This window comes from Rattus rattus, chromosome 2 (genome assembly GCF_011064425.1).
Source record: "Rattus rattus isolate New Zealand chromosome 2, Rrattus_CSIRO_v1, whole genome shotgun sequence".
In the NCBI taxonomy this organism is placed as follows: domain Eukaryota; kingdom Metazoa; phylum Chordata; class Mammalia; order Rodentia; family Muridae; genus Rattus; species Rattus rattus.
In genome coordinates, this window is record NC_046155.1 from 80844386 (window position 1) to 80857923 (window position 13538).

Consider the following 13538-nt stretch of genomic DNA (forward strand, 5'->3'; position numbering starts at 1 on the left):
ATTTATTTTACATATATGAGTGTTTGCATGCACAGTGTCCAGAGGACAGAAGAGGGCACTGAATCTCCTAAAACTTCTGTGACTCATTGTAGTGTCCCATCATGTGGGTGTTGTAAACAGAACCTGGGTCCTCTGCAAGAGCAATAAATGCCCTGACCATCTCTCCAGACCCTTGGAGGTCAGTTTTGTTCATTTTTATATTTTAAACTTTGTGTATGAGTGTTTGCCTGTATATGTCTGTACCTCTGGTACCTAAGATCACGAGATGGTATGTGTCATCCCTAGACTAGAACTAGAGTAACATAGTTGTGAGCCATCATATGATTGCTATGAATTGAGCACCAGTTCTCTGAAGAGCAGATGGTGCTTGTAATGGCTGAGCTATCTCTTCAGTCTAAGGTCAGGTGTTTGGCTTTTTGAAACAGGGCAGGGTTTCTCTGTGTAACCCCCCCACGCCCCCCACCCCGTCCCTGCGAAGCTGTCCCGGAACTTAACTCTGTAGATCAGGTTGGCCTCCCAAATGCAAGGACTAAAGGCACATGCACGTGTCTGTGCGTGTCTGTGCATGTGTGTGCGTGTGTGCGTGTGCGTGTGTGTGTGTGCACATTTGGAAAGGTTTCTCTGTTGGGCTTCGTGGTTGGTGCACATCAAGAAGCCAGTGATTCTGGCTCTGTTGTTGAATAAGTAGGATTAGCTTTTACTTGACAGTTCTGAAAATTTAACCCCCTTTTTAACCCTTTTCTAATTCTTGTCTCACTGGTTCATTTAGAATACCATAATTATAATGAGAGTAAGCATACTCATCTAAAAGGTTTATCTACTGTTCAATTGTGATGCCGAGTTTTTAGTCAATTTATTTGAAGAAATTATATTTATATATCATTTTATACCAAGTAAACCAGTATGTTTAACCAGGTAAAGATTTTTATTTTTCCCCTTTGAGTACATGTATATATCCTCTCCTCCAACTTTAGTCACAAAAGTAATGTACTTGGTGTTGCATACTGTTAATAACACCTAAAATGTCTCCTACCAAATTCTCAGCATACTATTCTCAGCAGCCCTAATGCTGTAAGTTATCTCATCATACTTAACTGCAACTTTGAACTGATTTACATCTACATATCTCTCTTATCCCTGGTAACAACCATTTTTATTATTTCCATGCATTTTTTACTTACTGCACCTGCAAATACCATCACATACTTTTACATGTGCCAGACTTTTGAAAAACAATAAATAATAATCCCACGTATATGTGTGTTTATATAGCACAATTACTCATGTTGATGAATGCTTTGACGGTTCCATATATTGATACTATGGTAGTGCCTTAATAAGTGAAGAAATGCAGGCACCTTTCAAGGCTGGCTTCTTTCTGTGGTATATAGCCAGAAGAGGGACTATTGGATCCTGCAGTAAGTCCATCTTTATTTAACAACCATAGTTTTCCATGGTGGTAGCACCAGTCTATTCCCACCGCCTATGTATAAGGGTATAAATAACCTCTTTCCCCACACCTTCAATACTTTCTGATAAATACCATTTTAACAAGTGAGAGGACATCTCACATTCATTGGGACTTTTGATTTGCATCTTAGTGGTGTCAGACACCTTTCATGTACCTGTAGGCATCTGATACCTTTAGAGAAGGGTCTGTCCGACTCCTTTGCTTTAAAATCAGGTTCTTGGTTGCTGGCTTGCTTGACTTTCTGAGTTCCTTATATTTGGTAATAATCCTCTGCCCAGGGTATGTGTTCTCCAAGTATCTTCTCCCAGTCCACAGGTTCCCTTCTTGTTTTGTTTCCCTTGCTGTGAAGGAGCTTTTTAGTAAGCAGTCCCACGTACTGTTTTGTTGCCTGTGCTATGACCAATAATTCATTATCAAGACCAAGACCAAGGAGTGGTTTTTCCAGTTTTGTGTTTTATAGTTACACAAGTCTTATGCTTAGGTCTTTAATCCATTTTGAGTTTTTAAATATTTAATGTGCATGGATGGTTCACACATCTCTACACCAAGCACATGCAATGCCCATGGAGGCCACAAGAGGGTGTTGGATCCCCTGGGTTTCATATGGTTATGAGCTGCCACAGTACTGGGAATGGAACCCAGGTCCTTTTGCATTTAGCAGCAATTAAGCCCTCTCTCTCCAGGCCCTTGAGTTGACATGCACACACATATTAGATGAAGGTTCAATTCCATTCTCCATGTAGATGTTGCTGTAGTTTAGATCTGGAATATCCAAACCCACAAGTTAACGGCTTGGTCCCAACTTGGTGCTATGGGGAAAAAGATGGTTGTATGTCATTAGGCACGTGCCCTTGAAGGGAAGAAGGAAGTACCCCTTCTCTCCCCTTTTTGGGAGGTGGCAAGGGGGAGGGGTTCTGGTTCTGAAGTACGTGGTTTCGTTCCACCAGGCACTTTCATATAATATACATCACTGGCCAAAAGCAGGGGTGCCAACGGTTCTTGGATTGAAATCTACAAGAGCTGTAATGTTGATAACTCCAAGTTGTTCCAAGTGTTACAGAGATAGCTGGTTACCACTTATTGAACATATAACCTCTCTCCATGCCACGTTTTTATGCCAGCACCAAGGTGTCTAATTATTATCACATTACAAATTGTAAAACCAAGTACTATCATGCCTCAAGCTTTGGTATTTTTGTCCAGTGTTGCTTTGGCCACTCAGGGTCTTCTGTGAAAACTGCCACTGGAATTTTGGTGGTGTTGCTTTATGCCATGGACAGCTTTGAATTGTATGGGCTTTGAATAGTATCCAGCCCATGAACGTGGGTTACCCTCCACTCGTTTGAGTTATCTTGAACTCTTGCCAGTGACATTCACTTTCTTGGCTAAGTTTATTCCTAGACATTTATATATTCTGGTGCTGTTCTAAATGGAGTCTGGAGAAATGCTAGCAAACAGATCTGTGAACATGGAAACTTTACTGGATATACTAGACCCGGGCTCCTCCTCTTGTATTCTTCAGGGAACCATGTCATCTGCAACCAAGACAACTTTAACTTCTTTCCATCCGGAATGCTTTTTATTTTCTTGTCTAGTTGCTCTTGTCAACACTTCCAGTGCTATGTTGAATAAAGTGGTAAGTGGGCATGCATCACCGTTCCTGAACTCAGGAAGCTTTCAGTTTCCATCAGCCTTGGTTATGTGAGCTGTCCTCCATCTCATGTGCCGAGGGGGAAATTTTAGTGTGAAAATACCCTTAATTCTGTCCACTGCTTTTTCTGCATCTATTGAGATGGTCATTTTTTGTCTTTCCTTCTGCTAATATGTTACCATATTTGCTGATTTATGTACACTTACACATTCTTAAATTCCATAAACAAATCTCACTTGATAATGGCGAAGGATCCTCTCCATGTGTTGAATGGAGATCTTGATTGGAGATGCAATTTTCCTCACTTGACCTATTCATATAACATAAGCTGGATTAAACAGACGCCCTAAAAAATATTTCACCCTCTCTTTCCCTACGTTGTTCCTGGAATATCCAAACCCACAAGTTCCTGTCCTCCCTCCCTCCCAGGGTCCTGCTACACTGATCAAGCTAGTTTTTATTTCCTGATCTTAATTTCCTGATTTCCACGTGGTCCTTGTTTCACAGAATCTGTGCTAAAGTAAGGTGTTTACTGGTGTTTATCTTTTATTTTCAGTCACGGCTTGACAAGAATTGGGATGCTTACATTTAACCCTAGTGCTGTGTTTTAAGCATGGGATATAATTCTAATATCTATGCGTTTTATTCATTAATAGTTGATCTGGTACAACTTCCTTTGTAACCAACTCTAAAAAAATCTTTTTAAATAAATTTTATTTATTTTGGGGTGGGAAGGAAGAGGACAACTTGGGAGGAGTTGGTTTTCTACTCCCCCCATGTGGGTCTGGGAGATTGAGCCATCATTCATTCAATCTCCATGATGTCAGATCAAGTGCGTGTGCATGCATGTGTGTACGTGTATGTACACATACAAGCATACACCTGTAAGTGAAGTGCTGAAGTCGAGTCATTGGATCCTCCTCGATCTGGAGTTACAGGCAATTGTGAACCATCCAAAACGCAGAGTGAAAACAATTTACGTCCTTGGCAAGAGCGTCGCACACTCTTAACTGCTGAGCCAACTCTTTAGCCTCAGTGGCCCCTGAATTTTGACAGTTGGTGATAGGCCTTGATGTAATCTTGTTTGGACTGGGAACTTTGTAGCTAGGTACTTTTTTAGTAAACCCCATAAACTTGTCAGGTGGTAATGTCACACACCTTTAATCCCAGCACTTGGGAGGCAGAGGCAGGCCTTGGTCTAGAGCAAGTTCCGGGACGGCCAGGGCTACACACAGAAATCCTGTCTTAAAAACAAAACAATTAAGAAAACACCCCAATATACCAAAAAAGCCAAAAATCCCCTAGGCTTTCTTCATTATCTTCCCTTTGCATATTTTCATAGCCTCCCTTCAGTATACTGCTGGTACTGCTTCAGGCTTCATTACCCACCGTGCCTTTCTTCTTCAGAACTGGTCTTTTTTTTTTTTTTTTAAGACGGGTTTCTCTGTGTAGCCTTGGCTGTTTTGGAATTCACTTGTAGACCATGCTAACCTCAAATTCTGGGCCTCTGCCTTGAGTGCTGGGATTAAAGATGTGCACAATCACACCCAACTCTTCTATTTCTTTTTAAATTTTTCAAATTGGCCATTTAGTTTCCCTGACTTAGCTGAACTTGGTTATTTTGTTTTGCTGACTTTGAATTGATGTTTGCAGTCTGTTTCTGGTGCTTAGTTTTCACTGTGTTCCCCAAACTGTACTTGATCCTTGTTGATATGTGTTAATGTATGTTTGAAGTAGAAACTTGTTCCACGTTTTTTAAACCATCTGGCAAAGGTCACCCACTCACCTATCCAGTTCTAAGGAAGCCATCTGTTTTGCAAGCTTGTTGGGAGTCCTCAAAATGACTTTGTTTCAGGTCAGTAGGTAGAAGCCTGGCACCTAAGTTTAGGAGGCTACTTTTGAAACCTGAGGATCTGCTGAGGTATACCAGTTGACTATGTATGTAGAGTTGGGCTGGAAACTGGGTTCCTAAGAGTGGACCTCCAGCTAACTAGGTAGATACCCTGGGATAGGCAAAGATCAGAGAGCTACCTGGGACAATCTAGATACTGGGCTCATAGGGCTAGCCTGGATTAACTAAGGTCAGACCAGTGCTAGGATTTACTGGAAACCTTGCTTAGGTCTGGAGCTGCAGAGGAATGAAAGGTAAGGCCACAGGGTCATGCATGGCATTGGATAGGCTTGGAACATCTTTGTTGGTACTCATGGCTAGCCATGTATCAGTGGGAGCCAAGTGATGCTGGAGATGGGCCTGAATCATATAAGATCAGCCTGATTCTGGCGTGAAGTCATAGATCAGCACTGAATGATCAGTACCGAATGAGTGTTGGCTTTGGGGTCCAAAGCAAAGGCCAGTGCTTACTTCCTGGTTCTTTCTGTGAGTTTATTTTTCACACAGACTGGGGCTAAGGAAGGTGTGTTGTAATACTGTGTTCCTCTTTATTAAGTGTTGTATGTTGGGTTCTAAGATCTGTGGTGTCCTTAGCTCTTATGAAGTATTTTTGCTTGTGGATAGTTAACCGAGTTGATGTTTCTGTGGAAGGAAGGAGCTGAGAGGTGGAAAGTGCTGTTGTCGCTGTTGTTACTGCTTTTCTTCAGCATCCCATTCTTCCTCTCTTAAGTTCACTCAGCTTTTGGAATTCAGTGTTGTTTTTGTTTTTATCTAATGCATGGCCTTAGATGCACAGAGACTGAACTGAGTCAAGTTCTTCCTATATGGTCTGTTTCAGCTGTGCCAGCCCACATGAGGGCTTCCCCTTTCAAAGGGCAAAGGACCCTAGAATATGGTAAGGACATGTTCCTCATTGGTTTGGTAAGTTTTAACTGAGTTAACAGCTCATATGTGTTAACAGTTACCAAGAGCCACCCTAGTAATCGATGTAATTAACAAATGTTCATTAGAGAGTACATCCCTGATTGACGCCTTACTAAATTATACTAAAGGGTCTGATATTTCTTCAAGAGAAGAGAGCACAGAGCATTATTTCAACCCTTGGCAATTAGTGACTGCGCTGCACAAGATGTGCTAGAGCAAGAAGTCTTAACTAGGTGGCAAAAGTCATCTCACCCAGCCTACCTCACCTTTTCCCCATCTTCTAGGACTATTTGATCTGGCATGTTCACCACAGCTGAAGTTTGGCAATTCAGCATGTAAATCATAGCTCTGAGGGGTTTAGAAGTGTAAAATACCACATTCTGAAGACTTAGGTAAAAAAAAACCTTTATTACATTTTGATTTAAAATATTTGGGCCTGAAGTACATTAATATCTACTTTTAAAACTATTTTAATGTAAGTACTAAAACCTTCAAGGTTAGTCAGCTCTCACGTCCCCACAGGAGGAGTACTAGCTCCCTTCCCTACTTAAGAAGCTGGTGTTCACTTTCCTCCTCCTCCCCTTCTGCTTGCAAGTCTGCAGCGAGCTAAGGCCACTCTGTGACTGTCCCTGTGTGTGTGGCGGCCTCAGCAATGTGAGCAGACCAGTCTTCAGGGACCTTTGGGCACTCTCTCAGACCAATCGTGCAAGGTCAAGGTGAGTATCACCTGGTGTGATGGCGTCATGGTCTCCCTTCTCTCTCTGTACTGAATGCTTAGACAGCACAGAGAACGTTTTCTTCCTGCAACTATTTGAGGACAGCAGCACCATGATGCCAGTTTAGTGTTAGCATTTATTTTAAAAATACACAAAATATAATTTTTTTTACATCAAAATGATAACCTCGCTCACACACTGTTCCACACTTACCTGGTTCCGTTTGCACCTTTATGCACACGGTAGGAGACGATGGAGTTAATAGGATGTTTGCTATGGTCTGTGTAAACAGTTAAGACCGCTACAGAAAGCAGGCTGCTGCATAAGGTAAAGTGGCCTTAGAAACCCAACAGTAAAATGCTCAATTTGGTTTAATAAAATTGGCAGAAGTCTTAGCAGAGAGAAACTCTAAGACTAATTATTGGCTTCTAGGCATTTTAAATATTAAAAACCTTAAGGATCTCTTCATCTTGTAAACATAACTTTAACTATGTTGGCATTCATTTAAAAGAGGAAAATATTAAACCATGATTTTCATAATCCTGCCCATGTCAGTGTACACTCTCTTTATTATGAGAATGAAACCCAATAAGCAAAATACATCAGGAATTTCAAATTGTACTGCAAAGAAGGCCCGGCTGGTCTCTGTTGGGAGCGATCTCACTTACGCTGACCCTGCCACTGGCTGAGTGTGAGCCCCTCTGTCCTCTGGGCCAGGCAGTGCCACAGGCCACCAGGTGGGCAGATCCTCTTCCTGTGTCTTGAGGCAAGTCGAGACTACGTGTGGCTCTGCCATCCTTCCCTGGGCTTGGGTTCGTTGAGTTAGTGGTTTGCTACTATTGTCAGGATTGTACTGTCCCCTTAAGGTACCACATGCCACCACAGCTTACACAACAGTCCTAGAAATTAAGAAAACTAGGTAAGGGCAGGTTCTGGCAGGAGAGAGCTATTGCTGTCACAGCCTGACTCACAATTAGCAGACAGAGTGCAAACAGGACATCCAAACCTGCCTAAGTGTGCTGCTGGGTAGCCGCTTTGACCCTAACGGGTTTCCAGCCACCATACCTCAGGGACATCTTAAAATGTGTTACAGATTTTGCTGTATCAACAGAATAAAACTTTTCAAGTTGACCAAGACAAGGGACGTATTAATAAGGCCTATTGCCTACATGACTAAGGGTAACAGGGAATGGGGCAATGGCTTTCTGTGCCCACCTCCTCAATGCACACAGTTCATGAGAGCATTCAAAGTGTTTTCACATTAAGCAAACAGAAACTCCTCTTTGTTGCTGTTGTTTGAAGGCACGGTTTCTCTGTGTATCCCTGGCTGTCCTGGAACTTACTCTGTAGATCAGCCTGGCCTCAAACTCAGATCTGCCTGCCTCTGCCTCCTGAGTGCAGGGATTAAAGGTGTGTGCCACCAGTGCCAGGCAGTATTCCTTTTTTTTTTTTTTCTTTTTTTCTTTTTTTTCGGAGCTGGTGACCGAACCCAGGGCCTTGCCGCTTCCTAGGCAAGCCCTCTACCACTGAGCTAAATCCCAACCCCAGTATTCCTTTTTTAATTAAAATAAAAAAAAAAGATTGTACTGTCAATTATACAAGTGGGTGCAAGATGATGCACACCTCCTCACACCCAGCCCAACTCTGCGGCGTGAAAAGGCTCACTTTCCTGCCAGGGTACCAGTGCTAGCCACTGCCAGTTGATGGCCATCAGACTGGTGGGCACTAGGGCTAAGCTGTTCTGATTTACTATACACACAGCGGGAACAAAGATACCAGACACAACCTTTCCACGTATGTGTGTCCTTAAAACAACAGGTCAAAGTCACAACCTAGATGCTCTGCGTGACATCTTGTGCACAATGGACATACCTTTAGCACTTTATCCACCTCCTGCTTGCTTAGCTCTTCTCCACATTCTTGAGTCAGCCGAGACTGGATCATATTCCGACGTACTCGGTAATTTTTGGAAAATATTTCAAGCAAAACCTGTCGATGCTTTATTTAATTAAAAAAAAAATGTTAGTTCGAGGATTAGTATCCCAAATATGAACTATCCCCAAACAAAAGATCCAAAATGATGGCGCTGGCCCCACCTTGCAGTGTCTAGTGGCTCAGCACTCCTGGTTAAAGATTAGCAAGACCGACCTATCGGTCACTGTTCCAGACTGCAGTGAAGGAACTCAGGATGAGCAGTTTGGACATACAAGGAAGTGAGCAGAAGCATCTAGTTTAGACTGGGTGGGGGGGAAAGGTATCTAAATTGGTTCAAAGTCTAGACACAAGCATAACACTGAATCCAGGAAACTGGAAAATGCACCAAACTCCTAAAGAGACATTAAATAGCAGAGGATAAACAAGGCCATCCTCAAAACAGAAGGGAAGAATGAAAACCGACTGCAGAGGGTGATGACTCACACACACCTCACAATCCCTGTTGGGGAAGGGGCATCAGCATGAGTTCAAGGCCAGTCAGGGCTACAGTGAAAAATTCTGGTCTCAAAAAATGGGCAAAGACGACATCTAGTAGGTTTAATAGCTCAAATGTCTATAAGGATTCAAAAAGGTAAAGAAATTTATCAGCCTACAGGATTCTCTAAGAGCCCAACTGTCTAGTAAATAAAGAATTCAGATTATATCAAGGTCCTACCAGTGTAGGGAACAATATACGCCATGCGGTTTGCAGTTAAGGGAAGACCATGGCTTAAAGATCTCACAAGGAGAGTATCACTGAATTTCAACTTTGAAATGATTACGATACCCTCTTCCTACGGGGGAAATTATTTGCCCTGTAAAATTTTAGTTCTATTAGTACCAGCAGTACTTGAGGGCAGAAAGAAAGAACGCTGTCACTATCCCATCAGAGGCTAACGTAAAGTGAAAGAAGCTAAGATTCTAGACACAGGAAGAGCCACACATGGAGAAGCAGTGCCCTCACATTCCACAGGAGTCGTGCTGCTGGTCTGCTGGGGTCAGAACAGCAGACCAGTGCACAGAGGAAGTGAGCGGTGAGACGGCTCAGCAGAGAAGATGCCTGAAGGCCTGAGCTGGCTCTCTAGCCCCACATGTTGGAGAGGAAGCAGTAACTGCAGCATGAACATGTTCTGTGCACTAGCATGTGGCAACCACTGATCTGCTCACAGTCACAAAAAATCGGTCACCTCTGAGGGACAGAGTCAGCTTCCCCACAGTTCTTTAGGCCCTGTTCAGTTTTAAATGAACTTACTACTTTTTTTCCCTTAGTGATCTGAGAAGCTAAGTAGGAAAGCCTCAAGCTACCTTTCTTGGCCAAAAACAGGGTCACTTCAGGACTCCTGTTAGAAGCGAGGCCTCATACCCACTCTTGCTCTCAGCCTTCCTGTCCCCCTGGCAAATAAAAGGGAAACAGGCTTCAACAGGATTCACTCCTGTCTCAACCTGACTGGCATGTCTGCTAAAAACAAAACACTTTAATCTTTGGAATCCAGGCACGTTCATGATTTAAAGGCATCTGGACCTCAGCTCCCTCCCAGAGCTGAACGAACACTGGAGACAGATCGCAGGACAAAATAACCCAACTCCAGGTTTAAGACAGCTAATAAAAAAGCCACTGAGAACTCTCCTCTGCACGTGGTCTCCAAGCCTGCCTGCATCGCTATCCCATAGAGCTCTAAAGCTCAGAGTGAGGCCACCACACTGCTGGAAACAGTCATCTTGTCAGAGGTGACACTGTTCTAATTCGGCAGACTTCCACCCAAGGTCAGGGGCAAACCACTGGCACACACGGCCTGTCTTGGAGTGATTGGAACACCTGACATGTCCAACTATACTCTAGTGTCCAGATTCTAATAGCCTCAACCTTCTGGGACTCCCGCTCTTAAAAAAGAAAGACGACCAAAAAAAAAAAAAAAAAGTACCTCACCTGGTCACTCATGTCTCCAGACTCCCAGAGGGCAAATACCTTCTGCTCATCAGGGGAAGCAGCAGTCTGTGGGGGAAACTGGCCCAAGCATGAGCTGGTCATTTCTCTGCCTTGTGATCCACTGCCCTGCCCACTTCAACCCACCTAGCCTGCAACCCAGCCCTAGGCAAGAGTGGTCGAAGCCTAGTTCTCCCACTCACTGGCTCTGAGATGACAGTGCGACAACAGGTAGTGGGATGGCGTTAGTGTGTGTGATGCTGCTTTGAGGCATCTACCTGGACTTCTGCTCTAAAGTCTCCTCTTCCCTAGCATTCCTCAGGGCTTCCGGTCAGCTGTTTCCCACAAGGGCAGCATAAGAAGTGTGGCTAAAACAGGATGTTGGCAGACTCCCAAGCCTTTTATACCACTTGCTTCAGGGGCAACCAGAGGATGACAGTCCTGGCACTTAAAAAGATCAGGGAAGATGCCAGCATTGTGCCTATAGCCTCCTTTCTGTAGCTGGTACTAGTGCTCACTAACACATAAAGGCTGGCACAGGACTTGAGCAGCACTGAGGCGTTGCTTGCCCTGCCCATTCGCCATATCAAGTTCAGAGCTGTTCACTGTCCACAGGTACTTAGCTCAGAGTAGTAAAGCACAAGTTAAACTCAGGTCTTTAACTTGCCTTTTCTTCTTGGACATGCTATGAATATGGCCCTTGGGGTCAAACTGCTCCACACAGGCCTGGGATGTTCTCTAGATGCCAGCACTTCTGAGAGGAAGGAGCATGGCCAAGGAACTTCTGAGGTGGGCAGGAAAGAGCACCACTTTCATAGAAGGTTCCTCATCCTCCATCCATGTGGGTAGCCTAGGCAATCCCACTTCTACCAGGCTAGTATCCTTTTCTTGCCCAGTACACAGAAAAGTAGGCCTGTAGAATACTGGCTGCACTTAGGGTAGCCAGGAACCCAATGCCGGCATCTTACAAAAGCAAACCTTGGCAAGGAAATTCCACCAACTGCGGCCACAGAGCCTCTTGTCTTGTTCCTTACACACAGAGGCAGGGCCTTGGCCTAAGCATCGTCCCAGGCTAGGCACAGGTGTGTGTGAGCTTGGTGCTGCACACGGTATACTCCCTATCTATAAGACAGCATAGCCACCTCCCTTCTGTCCTAGCCGATTTGCTCCCTGGGCTGGCTAGAGTCTAGGAATGAGCCACGCAGCTTCCTTCACACTGTACCCAAACACTCCTTTTCATCAAAGGCAACAGTCTCTGGCCCCACTGTGGAGCCCACTCCATGGGACGGAAGGACCTGAAGTAGAGGAGGCTCATTTACCACCCTGATGCCTACTGCAGAGGCTGGAGCTTATATGGTCAAAGAGCCTAAAGGCCAGGGAAGCCATGGTTTCCCTATGTGGGGAAGTGCTAAGCTGACTTCTGTGAAAGCAGACTTAGACAGAGCCTCCAGACTGAGGTTCAAATTCTAGCTGTGTCACTCATGCCCTAGGGACTAACTAAATACCAATCAGGTAAAGGCTTGTGTTTAATGAGGCCGATAGTGCCTAGGGAATCTCACATTCTTACCTTCCTATGGTGGAAAACCCAACATGTACCCTATCCACATGCAGTCTCAGAGCCACTGTCCCTAAGACAGACAGATGGAGCCAAGACACACAGGTTTCTCCCCATGCTTCTTGATTCCTAAGAAGGTGAAGATTGCCCAGCTGCCCTCCTGAAGGCTCTGACTGACCCTGGCCTGGCAGACACAGGCTTTACTTACAGGCACCAGTATCTGCTTGCAGCCAGCGGCCAGCACCGTATCCTGTAGCATTCGGTCTGAGACACCACTGAAGAGTGTGTGGCCCGGGGGCAGGCCTGCCAGGTGCAGGTTGAAGAGGCGCTTGAGTTCGCTCAACGTGAGCACAAACTGTCTCTGAAAGGTGGCTTCCACAAAAGCCTTCAGTTCCCGGGCAACCGGGTTGCTGGCACAGCCTGGAATTGGGTGCCCATTTAGGCTGTCCCCACCCACTGCCCGCCCAGCAGGCAGCCCATTGGCCAACTTGGTGCTGAGGCAACTGCTGGGTGCAGTGTCCATGGGTTCTTCTTCCTCAGCCTCCAGCTCATCCCCATCGGCTTCCTCCTCACTCAGGGGTTCCTCCTTGATCTGCACGCTGGGCAGGACTGTGGTTCCCCGCATCTGCTCCTTCCGTCGCTGCAGCTCACGCTCCAAGAAAGCATGGTTCTGCTGGGCCTTGGTTTTGGCTGTTTGGACCCGCTGTTCCCCAGAGACAACAGGCGCTGTGTAGACAGACAATATGGCTCAGAAGGGCACAGGTCTCAGGCAGACAAAGCATGAAGACAGAGAGCAGGGGACACCAGAAGACTCCTCCTGAAGGAAGAAATCATGTGCTGTCTTCCACCTTTCTTGCTCAGGAGAAATTTTGCTATCTAAACTGAGGGGAGAAATCAAACTGGGCACAAAATTACAGAGCCCTGCTGTAATTCTAGCAGCTCCTATAAGACCACCCGCTGATCCAACAGGTCTCAGAATCCACTCTGCCCTGAAAGACACAGTACCCTCCTGGGGTAGGAGTGAGTAGACCACTGAGGCTGTCCTGTTGGACAAGCAATAGGCTAACTTGGTGGTAGGGTGGAGACAGAAGAAAGGTCAGCACAGAGAGGATGAACTTTGAAAACAACATGGCCCTTTTCTGGGCCTGATCCCAAAAAGGGCCCCTTCTGGGCCAGGGACCAGGATGGAAGCCTACCCAGCCTTGAAGCCACACACACCTGATTGTCCATCCGGCTTCTTTGGCATGGTTTCTTTTACGAGATTATAGACTTTTTCTAATCTGAAAAAAAGAACAAACCCTTTAAACTCTAACCTGTACGTTGTACTGCCTCGTCAGAGGAACAAGCCCCAACCCAGGGCACTGGGCCACCAAAACACTGTACACACAGGGTTCAGCCAGGCCTTCTCCTGAACAAGCCCTTTGTGCATGCA

The 13538-nt window shown here is 45.1% G+C and overlaps 1 protein-coding gene across 2 annotated transcripts in view; it reads right to left on the minus strand.

The window, feature by feature from the left end:
* Positions 1 to 6325: 6325 nt before the first annotated feature.
* Polr3e (RNA polymerase III subunit E) overlaps positions 6326 to 13538 on the minus strand; it is a 28167-nt gene continuing 20954 nt past the window's right edge. For both annotated transcript variants that reach the window (XM_032892756.1, XM_032892755.1), the window contains exons 17-21: positions 13325 to 13386; positions 12315 to 12832; positions 10555 to 10632; positions 8526 to 8651; positions 6326 to 7552 (exon numbers count right to left, since the gene is read on the minus strand). In XM_032892756.1, coding sequence (XP_032748647.1) covers positions 7496 to 7552; positions 8526 to 8651; positions 10555 to 10632; positions 12315 to 12832; positions 13325 to 13386 — 841 coding nt within the window. In that variant the 3' untranslated portion in view covers positions 6326 to 7495. The remainder of the gene's footprint in view (positions 7553 to 8525; positions 8652 to 10554; positions 10633 to 12314; positions 12833 to 13324; positions 13387 to 13538) is intronic.